At 40.8% G+C, this 15,827-nt stretch overlaps 1 protein-coding gene across 1 annotated transcript; it reads right to left on the bottom strand.

The window, feature by feature from the left end:
* Positions 1-9,432: 9,432 nt before the first annotated feature.
* Positions 9,433-15,178, bottom strand: LOC124003036 (actin-related protein 2/3 complex subunit 4). Its single transcript, XM_046311006.1, has 7 exons — positions 15,053-15,178; positions 14,076-14,156; positions 11,406-11,524; positions 10,874-10,985; positions 10,446-10,541; positions 10,055-10,225; positions 9,433-9,968 (listed from the first exon to the last, which is right to left on the bottom strand). Exons 2-7 carry the CDS (start codon positions 14,076-14,078, stop codon positions 9,963-9,965), a joined length of 507 nt encoding a protein of 168 aa, XP_046166962.1. The 5' UTR covers positions 14,079-14,156; positions 15,053-15,178; the 3' UTR covers positions 9,433-9,962.
* Positions 15,179-15,827: the final 649 nt, after the last annotated feature.

Consider the following 15,827-nt stretch of genomic DNA (forward strand, 5'->3'; position numbering starts at 1 on the left):
TCAAAGTGTTTCCTTTCAAATCGTATCAAGAATATGCATATCCTTGCACCAGGTCCTGAGTTACAGGCAGTTAGATTTGGGTATGTCATTTTAGGCGGGGGAAAAATGTGCGATTTGTAGTTTTTCCACAATTGTACCCACATTTCTATAGACCTTTTCAACTGTCAAAACAATAACACATTTTATATGCACGCACATCCAAGAGGTTCCCTACATCTGGTGCTGCAGCGCACCATAATTGCATTACAAAATGACAAGTTAGTATTTTGTGATCTAACCAAAACAAACTGAACAAACAAGTTCTACAGTGCCTTCGGAAAGTATTCAGATGTAACAAAATGTCAAGGGGTCTGAATACTTTCTGAAGGCACTGTATATACTGAACAAAAATAACTGTAACATGAGAAGTGTTGGTCCCATGTTTCATGAGTTTAAATAAAAGATCACAGAAATGTTAAATATGCAACAACAAAAATGTTCTCAATTCTGTACACCAATTTGTTTACATCCCCGTTAGTGAGCATTTCTCCCTTGCCAAGGTAATCCATCCACCTGACAGGTGTGGCATTTCAAGAAGCTGATTAAACAGCATGATCATTACACAAGTACACTTTGTGCAGAGGATAATAAAAGGCCACTCTAAAACATGCAGTTTTGTCACAACGCAATGCCACAGATGTCTCAAGTTTTGTGGGAGTGCAATTGTCATGCTGCCTGCAGGAATGTCCAGAGAATTTCATGTTTATTTCTCTACCATATGCCGCCTCCAATGTCATTTTAGAGAGTTTGCCAGTATGTCCAACCAGCCTCACAACCGTAACCATGCCAGCCCAGGACCTTCACCTTCAGGATCATCGGTGACCAGCCACCCGGATAGCTGATGAAATTGTGGGTTTGCACATCTGAAGAATTTCTGCACAAACTGTCAGAAACCGTCTCAGGGAAGGTTTATCTGCACGTCGTCCTCACCAGGGTCTTAACCTGACTGCAGTTTGGCGTTGTAATCTAAATCAATGGGCAATTGCTCACCTTCGATGGCCACTGGCACGATGGAGAAGTGTGCTCTTCACTGATGTATCCCAGTTTCAACTGTTCCAGGCAGATGGCAGACAGCGTGTATGATGTCATGTGGGCGAGCAGTTTCCTGATGTCATTATTGTGAACAGAGTGCCCCACGGCGGGCAGTGGGGTTATGGTATGGGCAGCCATAAGCTACAGACAACGAACACAATTGCTGACCATTGTTGTGGCAATCATCGGCCGCCATCACCTTGTGTTTCAGCATGACAATGAGCGGCAACATCTCGCAAGGATCTGTACACAATTCCTGGAAGCTGAAAATGTCCCAGTTCTTCCATGGCCTGCCTACTCACCAGACATGTCACCCATTGAGCATGTTTGGAATGGTCTGAATCGACGTGTACGACAGCGTGTTCCAGTTCTAGCCAATATCCAGCAACTTTGCACAGCCATTGAAGACGAGTGGGACAACATTCCACAGGCCACAATCAACAGCCTGATCAACTCTATGTGAAGGAGATGTTGCGCTGCATGAAGCAAATGGTGATCACACCAAATACTGACTGGTTTTTTGATCTGCTATCCCACTTTCTTTAAGAGATATCTGTGACCAACAAATGCATATCTGTATTCCCAGTCATGTGAACTCCAGGGCCTAATGCATTTATTTCAATTGACTGATTTCCTTATATAATATAATAATAATAATATATGCCATTTAGCAGACGCTTTTATCCAAAGCGACTTACAGTCATGTGTGCATACATTCTACGTATGGGTGGTCCCGGGGAACGAACCCACTACCCTGGCGTTACAAGCGCCATGCTCTACCAACTGAGCTACAGGAGGACCATATGAACTGTTACTCTTTGAAGTCTTTGAAATTGTTGCATTTATATTTTTGTTCACTGTAGATACATTCATGATAAACAGGACGAGACACGACTTCAAGTCTCAGGGGGATGACATCACATCACAGTGGCTACTACAACCTACCTGCATCTCACCTCTGCTAGTCACACCCCTTTCACCACAGACAGTAGAACTCAGCCGCCGACTGTGTGATCTGAGTCAATGCAAATCTGTGCAATATCAGACTAAATGAGGGTGACAACCAAATAAATCAGACAAACAGGGAATGTTCAATGACTAAAAAATACACTGTACTCAACACTTTATTTCATATCATACAAAGAACACCTACATAAATGGTTAGTGGGTTTAGACATCCATCTTACTCCAAAACAAGAGATGATTGAATAGTGTAATAATTGTTTACCTGCTGCTGTGAGTTTTTTTTGCAACCTTACTTTGCTACCTGCCAACTTGACGTTTTTTACTTTTTAATTGTCGTTTTATATTTGTATTTTTTCCATCGACTTTTTTCATTCAACTTTTTCACCCCGGACGCTTTATCTGGACGTGGTTTGTCAGAACCTTCACCATCCGAAGCTAAGTAGTAACATTAACATTATGACTTCTAATTGCAGGCACTGTACTCTTAATATACAGGAGAACGATTGCCTTATGGCGAGGATAGCTGTGCTGCAAGCCCAGCTTCAGATGCAATCGTTAGGCAAGGGTAATTTAAGTGTAGGAATATATATTTTACCTCTTGGTGATGTCATTCGGAAACAATGTTAACTTTCACTGATATGCGGACAACACACAGCTGTGGTGAAGCACCAAAATTGCCCTCCCTAGAAGCCTGTGTTTCAGACATAAGGAAGTGGATGGTGGCAAATGTTCTTCTTTTAAACTCAGACAAAATAGAGATGCTAGTTCTTGGTCCCAAGAAACAAAGAGATCTTCTGTTGAATCTGACAATCTTGATGGTTGTAGTCGTCTCAAATAAAACTGTGAAGGACCTCTGCGTTACTCTGGACCCTGATCTCAATTTTGATTAACATATCAAGACTGTTTCAAGAACAGCTTTTTTTTCCATCTACGTAACATTGCAAAAATCAGAAACGTTCTGCCCTAAAAAGATGCAGAAACATTTAGCCATGCTTTTTCCCACTTCTAGGTTAGACTACTGCAATGCTCTACTTTCTGGCAAAAATACCTACAAGTACACTACAGTCACAAGACACAGGCCTCCTTTACTGTCCCTAGAAATTCTAAGCAAACAGCTGGAGGCAGGGTTTTCTCCTATAGAGCTCAATTTTTTGGAATGGTCTACCTATCCATGTGAGAGACGCAGACTCGGTCTCGACCTTTAAGTCTTTTTTGAAGACTCATCTCTTCAGCAGGTCCTATGATTGAGTGTAGTCTGGCACAGGAGTGTGAAGGTGAACGGAAAGGCACTGGAGCAATAAGCTGCCCTTGCTGTCTCTGCCTGGCCGGTTCCCCTCTCTCCACTGGGATTCTCTGCCTCAAACCCAATTACAGGGGCTGAGTCACTGGCTTACTGGTGCTCTTCCATGCCGTCCCTAGGAGGGGTGCGCCACTTGAGTGGGTTGAGTCTGATGTGATCTTCCTGTCCGGGTTGGCGCCCCCCCTCCCCCACGGTTTGTGCCGTGGGTGAGATCTTCGTGGGCTATACTCGACCTTATCTCAGGTTAGTAAGTTGGTGGTTGAAGATATCCCTCTAGTGGTGTGGGGGCTGTGCTTTGGCAAAATGGGTGGGGTTATTTCCTGCCTGTTTGGCCCCATCTGGGGGTATCATCGGACGGGGCCACAGTGTCTCCTGACCCCTCCTGTCTCAGCCTCCAGTATTTATGCTGCAATAGTTTGTCAGGGGGGCTAGGGTCAGTCTGTTACATCTGGAGTATTTCTCTTGTGTTATCTGGTGTCCTATGTGAATTTAAGTTCTCTCTCTCAACTCTCTAGAGACAGCAGGAATGGTAGAGATACTCTGAATGATTGGCTAAGAAAAGCCAACTGACATTTACTCCTCTTGCACCCTCTACAACCACTGATTATTGTTGTTTGACCCTGTTGGTCATCTATGAACATTTGAACATCTTGGCCATGAAATATGTTAATTAGCTAGCTAACATTGTTGTTTTTAGTAGATCAAGCTAACGTTTGTGTCATTAATATTGGCAGTCTATCCTATTTCTATGTATGTAGCTAGCTACCTAGATAACGTTACAGAGAATAGATTGTTAGCTTGATAAACAACAAGTGCTACACATTAGGGTTGAATATTTTCCTGGTATTTTACAAATGTTTCATCCCGAGAATAAATCCCTTTTCTCCCGGGTAACCCGGTATTTCCCTACAAAACCGGAAGTGTCATTCAAAAGCATTATAAAGCATATAAATATTTCTGGATTTGATTGTAGCTTTGATCAGCATGAAAATTATAACCTGGTGCTACCTGAATCTGACGAACCATATTAAATACATTTTATGAACCCTACATTAACATTTAGTGAGCTCAAGCCCAAAAAGGCTCACATGATTGTGCCGTTATCCAATACATGTGATATAGGCTACTGCATATTACGCACGACAGAAAAACAGAAGAGCCCATAGATGTAGCAAGCTATATGCTCTCTTCGGTGTAGTGTTATGCTTTATGTAAAGAATCCAGAGGTGAATATCACTTTGGTTGACTTTAATGAAATAACAAGTAACATAACACAGGAGACTGATGCACACGGACCAACTTGCCCAATCACCTTTTATATGACGTCATGAATATACTTGCACTATAATAAAATAATTACAATACAACCCATTGGGTCAATAGATCAGACTAGCTCCAGTAGGCTAATCTAGGAGTGTGAACTGATTTACTGTACTGTACTGTTTTATACGGTATTATATGGACTGGAATTACGCACATCATTCAAACCATAACAAAGCAGAAGAGAACATGCGATTCTGGTACAGCACATGCAGCTTACACAGTTACAAGTAAGCATATAGGCTAACAAATTTGATTACATTTTTTAAATATAATAGGGCATATTTGTATAATTAGTAGGCTGATGCATACAGTGGGGCAAAAAAAGTATTTAGTCAGCCACCAATTGTGCAAGTTCTCCCACTTAAAAAGATGAGAGAGGCCTGTAATTTTCATCATAGGTACACTTCAACTATGACACGTGGCACATGACAGACAAAATGAGAAGAAAAAAATCCAGAAAATCACATTGTAGGATTTAAAAAAAATGTATTTGCAAATTATTGTGGAAAATAAGTATTTGGTCAATAACAAAAGTTTATCTCAATACTTTGTTATATACCCTCTGTTGGCAATGACAGAGGTCAAACGTTTTCTGTAAGTCTTCACAAGGTTTTCACACACTGTTGCTGGTATTTTGGCCCATTCCTCCATGCAGATCTCCTCTAGAGCAGTGATGTTTTGGAGCTGTTGCTGGTATTTTGGCCCATTCCTCCATGCAGATCTCCTCTAGAGCAGTGATGTTTTGGAGCTGTTGCTGGGCAACACGGACTTTCAACTCCCTCCAAAGATTTTCTATGGGGTTGAGATCTGGAGACTGGCTAGGCCACTCCAGGACCGTGAAATGCTTCTTACGAAGCCACTCCTTCGTTGCCCGGGCGGTGTGTTTGAGATCATTGTCATGCTGAAAGACCCAGCCACGTTTCATCTTCAATGCCCTTGCTGATGGTAAGCTTTGTTACTTTGGTCCCAGCTCTCTGCAGGTCATTCACTAGGTCTCCCCATGTGGTTCTGGAATTTTTGCTCACCGTTCTTGTGATCATTTTGACCCCACGGGGTGAGATCTTGCGTGGAGCCCCAGATCGAGGGAGTTTATCAGTGGTCTTGTATGTCTTCCATTTCCTAATAATTGCTCCCACAGTGGATTTCTTCAAACCAAGCTGCTTACCTATTGCAGATGCAGTCTTCCCAGCCTGGTGCAGGTCTACAATTTAGTTTCTGGTGTTTCTGTTTGAGGTTGTGGACAGGTGTCTTTTATACTGATAACAAGTTCAAACAGGTGCCATTAATACAGGTAACGAGTGGAGGACAAAGGAGCCTCTTAAAGAAGTTACAGGTCTGTGAGAGCCAGAAATCTTGCTTGTTTGTAGGTGACCAAATATTTATTTTCCACCATAATTTTCAAATAAATTAATAAAAAATCCTACAATGTGATTTTCTTCTAATTTTGTCTGTCATAGTTGAAGTGTACCTATGATGAAAATTACAGGCCTCTCTCATCGTTTTAAGTGGGAGCACTTGCACAATTGGTGGCTGACTAAATACTTTTTTTGCCCCACTGTAGGTGTGTGCCTTTCCAAATCATGTCCAATCAAATGAATTTACCATATGTGGACACCAATCAAGTTGTAGAAAAATCTCAAGGATGATCAATGGAAACAGGATGCACCTGAGCTCAATTTTAAGTCTCATAGCAAAGGGTCTGAATACTTATTTAAATAAGGTATTCATGTATATATATATACATACATACACACACATTTGCTCAAATAAAAAAAAACAATTAAACTGTTTTCGCTTTGTCATTATGGGTTATTGTGTATAGATTGATGAGGATTTAAAAAAAATCCATTTTAGACTAAGGCTGTAACGTAAAAAAAATATGGAAATAGGGAAGGGGTCTGAATATTTTCCGAATGCACTGTATATTATTTAGGCTAAGGAAGGTATTTATGAATCTACCTACATAAAAAAAAACAGGTTTGGAGAGCTTTCACACACGGGCCGATTCCGACCCAAATTAAGTGTGTGTAAATGGAAATTAATTACTTTTTTTAATGCATTTTTCTCTCTATGGGTATTCTGACCTTGAACTTAAAAATGGGCCCGATTCATACTTAGGAAATGTATGCCTTTACTACGCACTCCTCTGTAGTTGGTATTCAGACTTACCTTAAGGGCTTTGCAGGCGTGGTTCCCTTGCGCTGAATACATTTAATTTAACTGCTGAAAATCATCCCACTTGCTGGCCAACAGAATGTCTTGTGCCATTTTCATTCAATAGGGTTTTCATTACATTTAACTAAAGCCATACCTTTAAATTTGGTGTAGCCTTAAATCTAAATTTCTCGACAGACTCGTTAGAATATATTATTTAGGGTTAGGAAAGTATTTATGAATAATAAAAAAACAGGTATGGAGAGCCTTTACGCACTAAATATATTGGTGAATCAAAAATAGTGGTTTGATTCATCCTGAAAGTTGGCATATGCAATTGTTCAATCCATGAACTATTGGAAGGTAAGTACAATAGGGGTTGAACAGTAGTCCTATAAATCTGCCCTAATAATCATGGAAATGTGATGACACCAGTGCGCCAGGTAGGCTTGGGCGATATTCAGATTGTCATACTGTTCTTCTGCCATCCTGAGATTTACCGTATTACCAGCATAGCACAAAGCAAAAAAAGCCCATTGGGCCTCTATTACCAAAATCCTAACAAAATTAGCACAAATAATAGAGAAATCACATACGCTGTTAGCTAAATGCTAACGAAGGAAGACGAACATAGACGAATTGCAAAGAAAGGCAAATACAGCTCAGTTATACAAGCATAGCTAGTAGCTACCGAATGTCATTTTCAGTGAGTGTGGACATTTACAAGCAAAAGTAAACAGGGAGGGATCCTGAGAGGATTCCTGTGAGTAGGCAGAGACTAATAGAGAGTGGATGGGAAGAATATGTGCTTCAGTAAGGTAGGTTTCTTGGCATTCATAGCTATGGTTGTCAATTGTACTCCAGAACTCGATCGAAAGTCACATAAAATAGAGGTTGTGGTGGCAGCGGCAGAGAAATACTTGGGATTGCAAGGTTTTACCGCAGAACAGTTACAGGGGGGTGTTGAGCCATAGTGTTCTGTCCTCCCAGACTATTGGTAGGGTAGAATCGTGGAATGGGGTGGTGTTTATTTTTTTTAGAGGGCTAATAGTTGGCAGGATCATTTTTCCTTTTCCCCAATTTTACAATACTGTATTAAAGTTTAATAATAATAATAATTTAAAAATGTAACCTCTATTTAACTAGGCAAGCCAGTTAAGAACACATTCTTATTTACAATGACAGCCAAACCCCTATGGGACTCCCAATCACGGCCATTTGTGATACAGCCTGGAATCTAATCAGGGTCTGTAATGACGCCTCTTACACTGAGATGCAGTGCCTTAGACCGCTTCGCATCTCGGGCGCCTAAATGTTGGTAGACAGTGAATAGCCTCACACTCCAGTACAGTAGGTAGCGGTGCATGCACCTTAGATTGGATGCGATCCGCCAACACAATCCTAAAGAGAAATTGTGCTAATGAATAAAGTTGTGATGCACGCTTTTCTGAAGGAAAAGTATTGGTGCACAGAGAAGGGAAACAATTATAGGAGAAAAAAAATGGCAGCTGTAAAGATAACTCGGATTATATATATATATTTTTTTACTTCTAAAGCACGTCAGCCGTTATATCTGATGGCAAACATCTAGTAGTGAATTGAATACCACACGTGACTGGCTCAACTGTTCTGGGGAACTATGGTAAGCTTCATAATGTTAAATAATGTGACAGGTGAAATGAAGAACGCAATCTGCTTTATTTCCTAATCTATTGCACAAATTGACTGCAGCACAGGAGGTTGGTGGCACCTTAATTGGGGAGGACGGACACGTGGTTATGGCTGGAGCAGAATAAATGGAAAGGTATCATCAAACACATTATGAGCAGACCCCCCCCCCCCTCCCCTCAGCAGCCTCCACTGGACTGCAGGTATTAACTTAAATACATTTGAATATTTGTAGTTACGTTTTAAAAACCACGTTAGTCTTCAATACCATTCCATTACAGCCATTATTATGAGCTGTCCTCCTCTCAGCAGCCTCCACTGGTGGAAAGTCCAGGCATTTAATTAAAACATTCTAGAAATCAGAAATGACGCCATGCTGTCATGTGTGCATGGCTTCAGAAGCCTATAGGTTGGGTCTCAATTACATCCTTACAAGTTATAAGAACAGCATTTCATTAACTTCACTGTGGAAAAGGTGATACGCTTCAGTTTGCTGCCAAATGACTGGTTTCACAACTCCAGTGATAAGATAAAAATGGATCTAAAATAATTGTATTTGACATTTCCAATCCCCTTATCCAGATTAAGTCATTTACCTAGCCCTTATCAATTTGTAAATTACAGGGCATGGAGAATGGTGTTATTTGTCTGAAAAAAGTCATGTTTTTCCACTTGGAACTGACAGGTTACTCAACCTTCATTGTTCCACATGCATAAAGGTGGTGGAATTCAAGTCAAAGTCAGAATAAGCATATCTGTAAACACCTCCATCCCAAACGAAAACCTGGCTGGCACATGCATTTCCCCATGCTTAAGTTCAAAGTTAGAATGCGGTAAAAATAATAAGTCCCATGTAGGAATTCCCCCCTATGTAAATAGTTAATGATTCATTAATAAAATAATGTAGTGTAATGTCTTTTTTCCATAAATAACACACCAAAATGCAAACAAACAATAAAGGGGTTTATTCATCATCACTGCCAGCACTATTATTATCATCACAATAATTTCCATCAATGATAGGGTCTGCTCTGTGTGTATTAAGACAAGAAACAAGTGCACCAATTCATTTTTCCTCAGGTTTGAATGTTTGTTGTAACAAAAACATAGCAAAAAAAATGGTGTGCATATAATATTTATATTAAAAAAAAGTAAATTATATTTTAAAAAATGAATTTCCCTGTGCTCATTAATATTGAGCAGGGTTTCATTTTAAGGACCCACCCTGATTTTAAAGCTTTGTTCTAAAAGCAGAAATTAAATGAGGCTGTGAATATTCATTATGTACAAACATCAATATTTTTGAGCACAGGGATACCTTAATGAAGGGCCACACCCCATTGGTCTGACGAGTCTTTACTTTCTCGACTGCGAATGACTGGTCACACTTTTGCCCCTTCTCTCTCGGTCCCGTGATGTGCACCCTCCAAGAAACCATGTTGACAGTTGTGATCAGCGTAAGGAATGTTTGGGAATTTTCCTAGAACTGCGTAAGTCAAAAACATGGGTGTCAGGTCAAATGAAAACTTCTAGGTGAAAAGACAGAAAGTAAAAGAGACGGACAGGACTCACGTTTTTGAGGAACTCCTCAGCGACGATACGGGCCCTGGCATTGACAGACAGCTTCATCTCACTGATCTCCTTGTCGATCTCTTCCATGAAATGGATGACGAAGTCCACCAGCTTGTGCTTGTACATCTGCTCTGTGTGGAAGTTGGTGATGAGGAAACTGATGTCATAGCCCTGCGGACAAATGAAGGAGAGGGGGAGAGATAAAGGAGGGGAATGATGAGTAAACACGGAGGCTGTTTTGCTCTTTGCACTGCCAATTGTTTTCTATGTAAATATTTTATTTGAAAGTGTGAAAATATGACCGCTTGGGTTCTCTAAGAGGGGAACAAACATTATCCTAATGTTTCAACTCAAACTGTTGGTTGCACCACCAGTCCCTCTCATTTCTCACCTCCACTGGTTTCCTCCTCAGGATGAAGAAGTTCTCTGCTCTCATCATCATGAAGCGCATGAACTTATGGCACAGGATCTTCTCAATCTCATCTGCCTTCAGGGACACAGCAAATCACACAGCAGTCAGACTTAGCACCCACCAATCACAGGCTACAGCTCTAAAAGCCAGCAATCATACACCAGGTAGTAAAAAACAACTAATCACAGTATACATTTCATGTCTATGACAAACCAGCAAACAATCATCCTCACAACAGGGGGAAAAGGGTACAGCTGAGCTTACATCTCTGCACTTCTGTTAAGGTAACGACAATGACGGAGAAAAATATCCCTAAATATGAATAGAGCATGAAAGTCACCTAAATCAAGCATGTCAACTGCACCGAAGGACAAGTTAAACACGTTGGAATAAGTAGTCTCACTGACCTGCTTGACAGCGATGCTGACTCGGACTGAGTTGATGGAGCCTTCGATAAGAACCTTCTCCTTGTCATTACGACTGATGATGACTGGCTGCAGCAGCAACTCTTTACTGCTCCTGAGGGGGATAACATACACGTGCTAGGTCAAACGCACTCTCCTGAGGGGGATAACATACACGTGCTAGGTCAAACGCACTCTCCTGAGGGGGATAACATACACGTGCTAGGTCAAACACACTCTCCTGAGGGGGATAACATACACGTGCTAGGTCAAACACACTCTCCTGAGGGGGATAACATACACGTGCTAGGTCAAACACACTCTCCTGAGGGGGATAACATACACGTGCTAGGTCAAACACACTCTCCTGAGGGGGATAACATACACGTGCTAGGTCAAACACACTCTCCTGAGGGGGATAACATAAACGTGCTAGGTCAAACACACTCTCCTGAGGGGGATAACATACATGTGCTAGGTCAAATACCCGAAAACACACACTATCCCGCCCACAGACAGACATACAGGGACTCACCGAACCTCCACCTCTGGCTTGTTGTGGCGCTCCACCACCTGAGAGGAGAAGTTCTCCAGACAGAGCGCGGCCTGCAGCGTGGCACGCACAGCGTTGAGGTACGGGCGCAGAGTTGCTGTCTGAGGGAGAAAGAGGATAATTTTTTTTTAGAAGATTTTACCTTTATTTAACTAGGCAAGGCAGTTAAGAACAAGTTCTTATTTTCAATGACAGCCTAGGAACAGTGTGTTAACTGCCTGTTCAGGGGCAGTACGACAGGGAATATCTCCCATACACTCCACCAAATACCCCTACCACGCTTTACTTAGCTACTATAACAAAGATGCCCCTTCCCTAAATCCTATTTTACATCAAAGAGGGGGAGTGAACTGGACCGCAGCCTCTGCCTCTTACCACCAAATAGCGCCTCACTCCACCCTACTATCCTCTAAAACTATTAGCTAAAAAGGCCCTTACCCTTATTCCTACACCACCACCTCCCCTTACAAACTGAGGGCAAAAGTACTGTCAGGCATGCAGGCCTAGACCTGCAGCTAAAATTCTTGGAATACTGTGTCTTCCATAGCAATGGCTCATGGTTGGGCTGACAACATAGCTCAGCAGTATGCATTTGATACTGCGGTTTCTAAAAGCTCAACACTGGTTTCACCATCCCAGAAACTCAAACACAGTCAGTAAAAACTCAAATAGACCTAACAACCCAAATGCAAAACAATAATGTTGACTGTGGAACATGAGTGAAGTCACCATTAAATTGATACACCCAGGAGTCCCTCAAATTGAAAAATAGGAAGTATATTGACCACATGAGTACAGTGCATTCGGAAAGTATTCAGACCCCCTTTTAATTTTATTTAACTAAGCAAGTTCCCCCTTGACTTTTTTGATTACAGCCTTATTCTAAAATAGATGAAATAGTTTCCCCTCCCTCAATCTACACATAATACCACATAATGACAAAGCAAAAACAGGTTTTTAGAAATGTTTGCTATGTTTTACATTGAATAATGCCTATAGTAGATAAGGATGGTGTGTACACATTGGCTCTGGCCTGGGGCCAGTCGAGTGCACTGCCACTACATGCATTTTCAGAATGACAATATCTAGCTACTTCAATCCAGTCTGCATCTGATTTGGGCCGAGAAAACATTTGATTTGAAATGTTATTTGTCACATGCGACGCATACAACAGGTGTAGTAGACCTTACCTTGATCCTCACTCATAAGCATTTAAAAAAAATTTTTTTTAAAGTAAGAATATTTGCTAACTTTTTTTCTTTTTATAAACTAAAGTAACACAATATAACAAGGTTATATACAGGGGGTACCGGTACTGAGTCAACGTGTAGGGGTACAGGTTAGTCGAGGTAATATGTACATGTAGGTAGAGCTAAAGTGACTATGCATAGATAATAAACAGCGAGTAGCAGCAGTGTAAAAAAAGAGGGTCAATGCAAATAGTCTGGGTAGCCATTCGATTAACTGTTCAGCAGTCTTATGGCTTGCAGGGTAGAAGCTGTTAAGGAGCCTTTTGGACGTAGACTTGGCGCTCCGGTACTGCGCTGTAACAGAGCAAACAGTCTATGACTTGGCTGGCTAGAGTCTTTGACAATTTTTGGGGCCTTCCTCTGACACCGCCATATATAGAGGTCCTGGATGACAAGAAGCTTGGTCCCAGTGAAGTACTGGGCTGTTCGCACTACTCTCTGTAGCACCTTGCGTCAGATGCCAAGCAGTAACCATACCAAGCTGTGATGCAACCATGCTCTCGATGGTGCAGCTGTAGAACTTTTTGAGAATCTGAGGACCCATGCCAAATAATATCAGTCTCCTTAGGGGGAATAGGCGTTGTTGTGCCCTCTTCACGACTGTATTGGTGTTTTTGGACCATGATAGTTTGTTATTGATGTGGACACCAAGGAACTTGAAGTTCTCAAACCCGCTCCACTACAGCCCAGTCGATGTAAATGGGGGTGGACATTTCAGTGGACAAGTCTTACTGCAACCCTGTGTGTGTGAAGTGCAATTAAGAGAAATCTAGACTTTGGACCTACCTACTGCAAAGCAAAATAATTCAGGCGAGATACAAGTGCATAACTAGCTATAGTTAGGTGGTGAGGACAAATGAAAGCAAATGTTGAGACAGCATACCTCTTAAAAACCTAGGCTGGCTGCCTGAGATTAGAGATCTCTGCTAACTAGTTAGCCTCTTCTACCAGCTTGTCTTCCATATATTTTCAATGTGGCATGGGGATCTTTACTCATGGCAATATTTTTTTTTATATACCAGCTTGATTGAGACGTAAAATTACAGACGTGAGCTCCCTGCTTCACCATTACAGATTGCGAGCTAATAGTTACCCGAAAATGTATGTTTATATTTATGCATACATTTGAAAGGATACTTTAGTTTACAGTATTTGGCACTAACTTCCAAACTAACAAACTAACCTTGTATCTAGCTACATCACTGGCTAAACAGATTCTCACTTTTGGGTGGGGATGCTAACTGACGTTAGCTAAGCTAGCTAGCCAACAAACCAAATCTAGCAATAAACATACACATTAACGCAAGCAAGGCTCGACATACTGCTCATCGTATGACTGATGTTGAAATCATGTCGAAATGTATTTATTTTTATTGTAAAAATGATAGCTACATTCTCTTACCATTTCTCTGTATCCGCTGGGGGAAGACGGAAGTACACTTGCCAAGGCTCTTCCGTGACCCTCTGCGCTCACTGGAACACACTATGTACAAAACTTCATAGGGGAGCCTATTTCGTTAAGACAAAGATTTGTCCATACAATTAATTGTTTGAATGTAGCAGACAAACATGTAATACTTGTATTATTATTTTTTAAGTAATTGTTGGTGGTTTTCATTATTTGGTTACACAATTTCCCAATTTACATAGGATGAGAACAATAATATAATTCACAAGAAGCAAAATGTTCATATAAAATAGAATTCTGATTTATTTTGGGTTCTCTCATTCTTCATATGAGAACAGTACTCAATCTAGAAATGGTTAAACTGAATGATAAGGATTTTTGTCTCATTATTCGTATCATTCTAAAACGTGTCTGACTGGTGTTTTCTTCCTTATAAGGTAAAAGGATCTCTCCACTATTTTGCCAATAGGGGGGAAATTTACGAAGGTCTGTTTCCATAATCTTAGTGGGTTTTATGGTACAATAATCTGATTCTGTATTATTAACGATTTAATTTTGTGATTCTAAAAGTGTTGCAGTGTGCAAGCTTCTGCTCCAGAGCCAGATTCTGTCCCATTAGATATTTGCATTTGTTGAGTGTGCAAGCCCAATGTGTAAATTGACTAAACTACATATGATCTTGAAAACGATTGTACCGTTACAAACGTAAATTGCCCTGTTGTGTAATTAGCTCTACACTCAAGCCGCCACTAAATACATGTCATGTGAACTGACAACAGAAGAGAATGAGAGACTCTGAAGATGCTGTGTAGTAATAGAAAAACAATAGAATGACAAACCAAATAAATATGTAGGCTACATGTATGCACTGCAGAGGCCCGTTGGAGGCTTGACAAGTTAAGAACATCAGAATATTGAAAAATATATATAAATTAATATGTCTGCGTTAATGTTCATAAAACTCCACAGACCTGCTCTTGCACAGTGGAACCCAGAACGATATGTGACTCCTTGATTACAGCGACACCATTTTGCCGAGGACACCCAAACCAGAGTAGCCACCACAAAGCCCAAGAAAGAGCCTGACCCTTTCTGGAAGTTGCTGTAGCCCTGCTTGGGATATTTAGCCTATATTGGCTATTGGTTGAGACGCAGGGCCAGTTCTAGCTTGGTAGGCTATGTCGGGGTGGGAAAATGGAAATTGGGCCAAGTTGGAGATAATGCATTTAGGTTATAGTTTCTAAAATAATATATATATTTTAGAGTTTGAGATGCATGAATACACCACACTAAAAGCTAGATTTGTATGGCTGTTTTAAAATGAATTGCCTGCACATTAACGATTTATGTTCACTACTTTATTAAATCTATGAAAATCAATTATATACATTGATAGTCCACCGCTCTGTTTGATTTTATTCTGAAATAAGGTATATTGTAACCATGTGTTCAAGCTAATCAAATCAAAGTTTACTTAGCGCTGTCATTTTAGAACCAAGGGTTGCTCCAATCATTCACAATAACACCAAGATCCTACACCTAATAGTCCTACTCATCACAAACAGATCACTTCTCATAATGGTGCTCGTTTAGTAAAGTTAGATCAAAGCTTAATCAATGTCTTGCAAGATCACATAATTAGCATTTTCTGTAACATAACCAAATATAGCGTAGCATAGCAGGCCTATTGGCTAATGTCAACGTTACACCTAACACCTATCCAGATTTTAGGATGGTTAGCTGTGT

This window comes from Oncorhynchus gorbuscha, linkage group LG18 (genome assembly GCF_021184085.1).
Source record: "Oncorhynchus gorbuscha isolate QuinsamMale2020 ecotype Even-year linkage group LG18, OgorEven_v1.0, whole genome shotgun sequence".
NCBI lineage: Eukaryota > Metazoa > Chordata > Actinopteri > Salmoniformes > Salmonidae > Oncorhynchus > Oncorhynchus gorbuscha.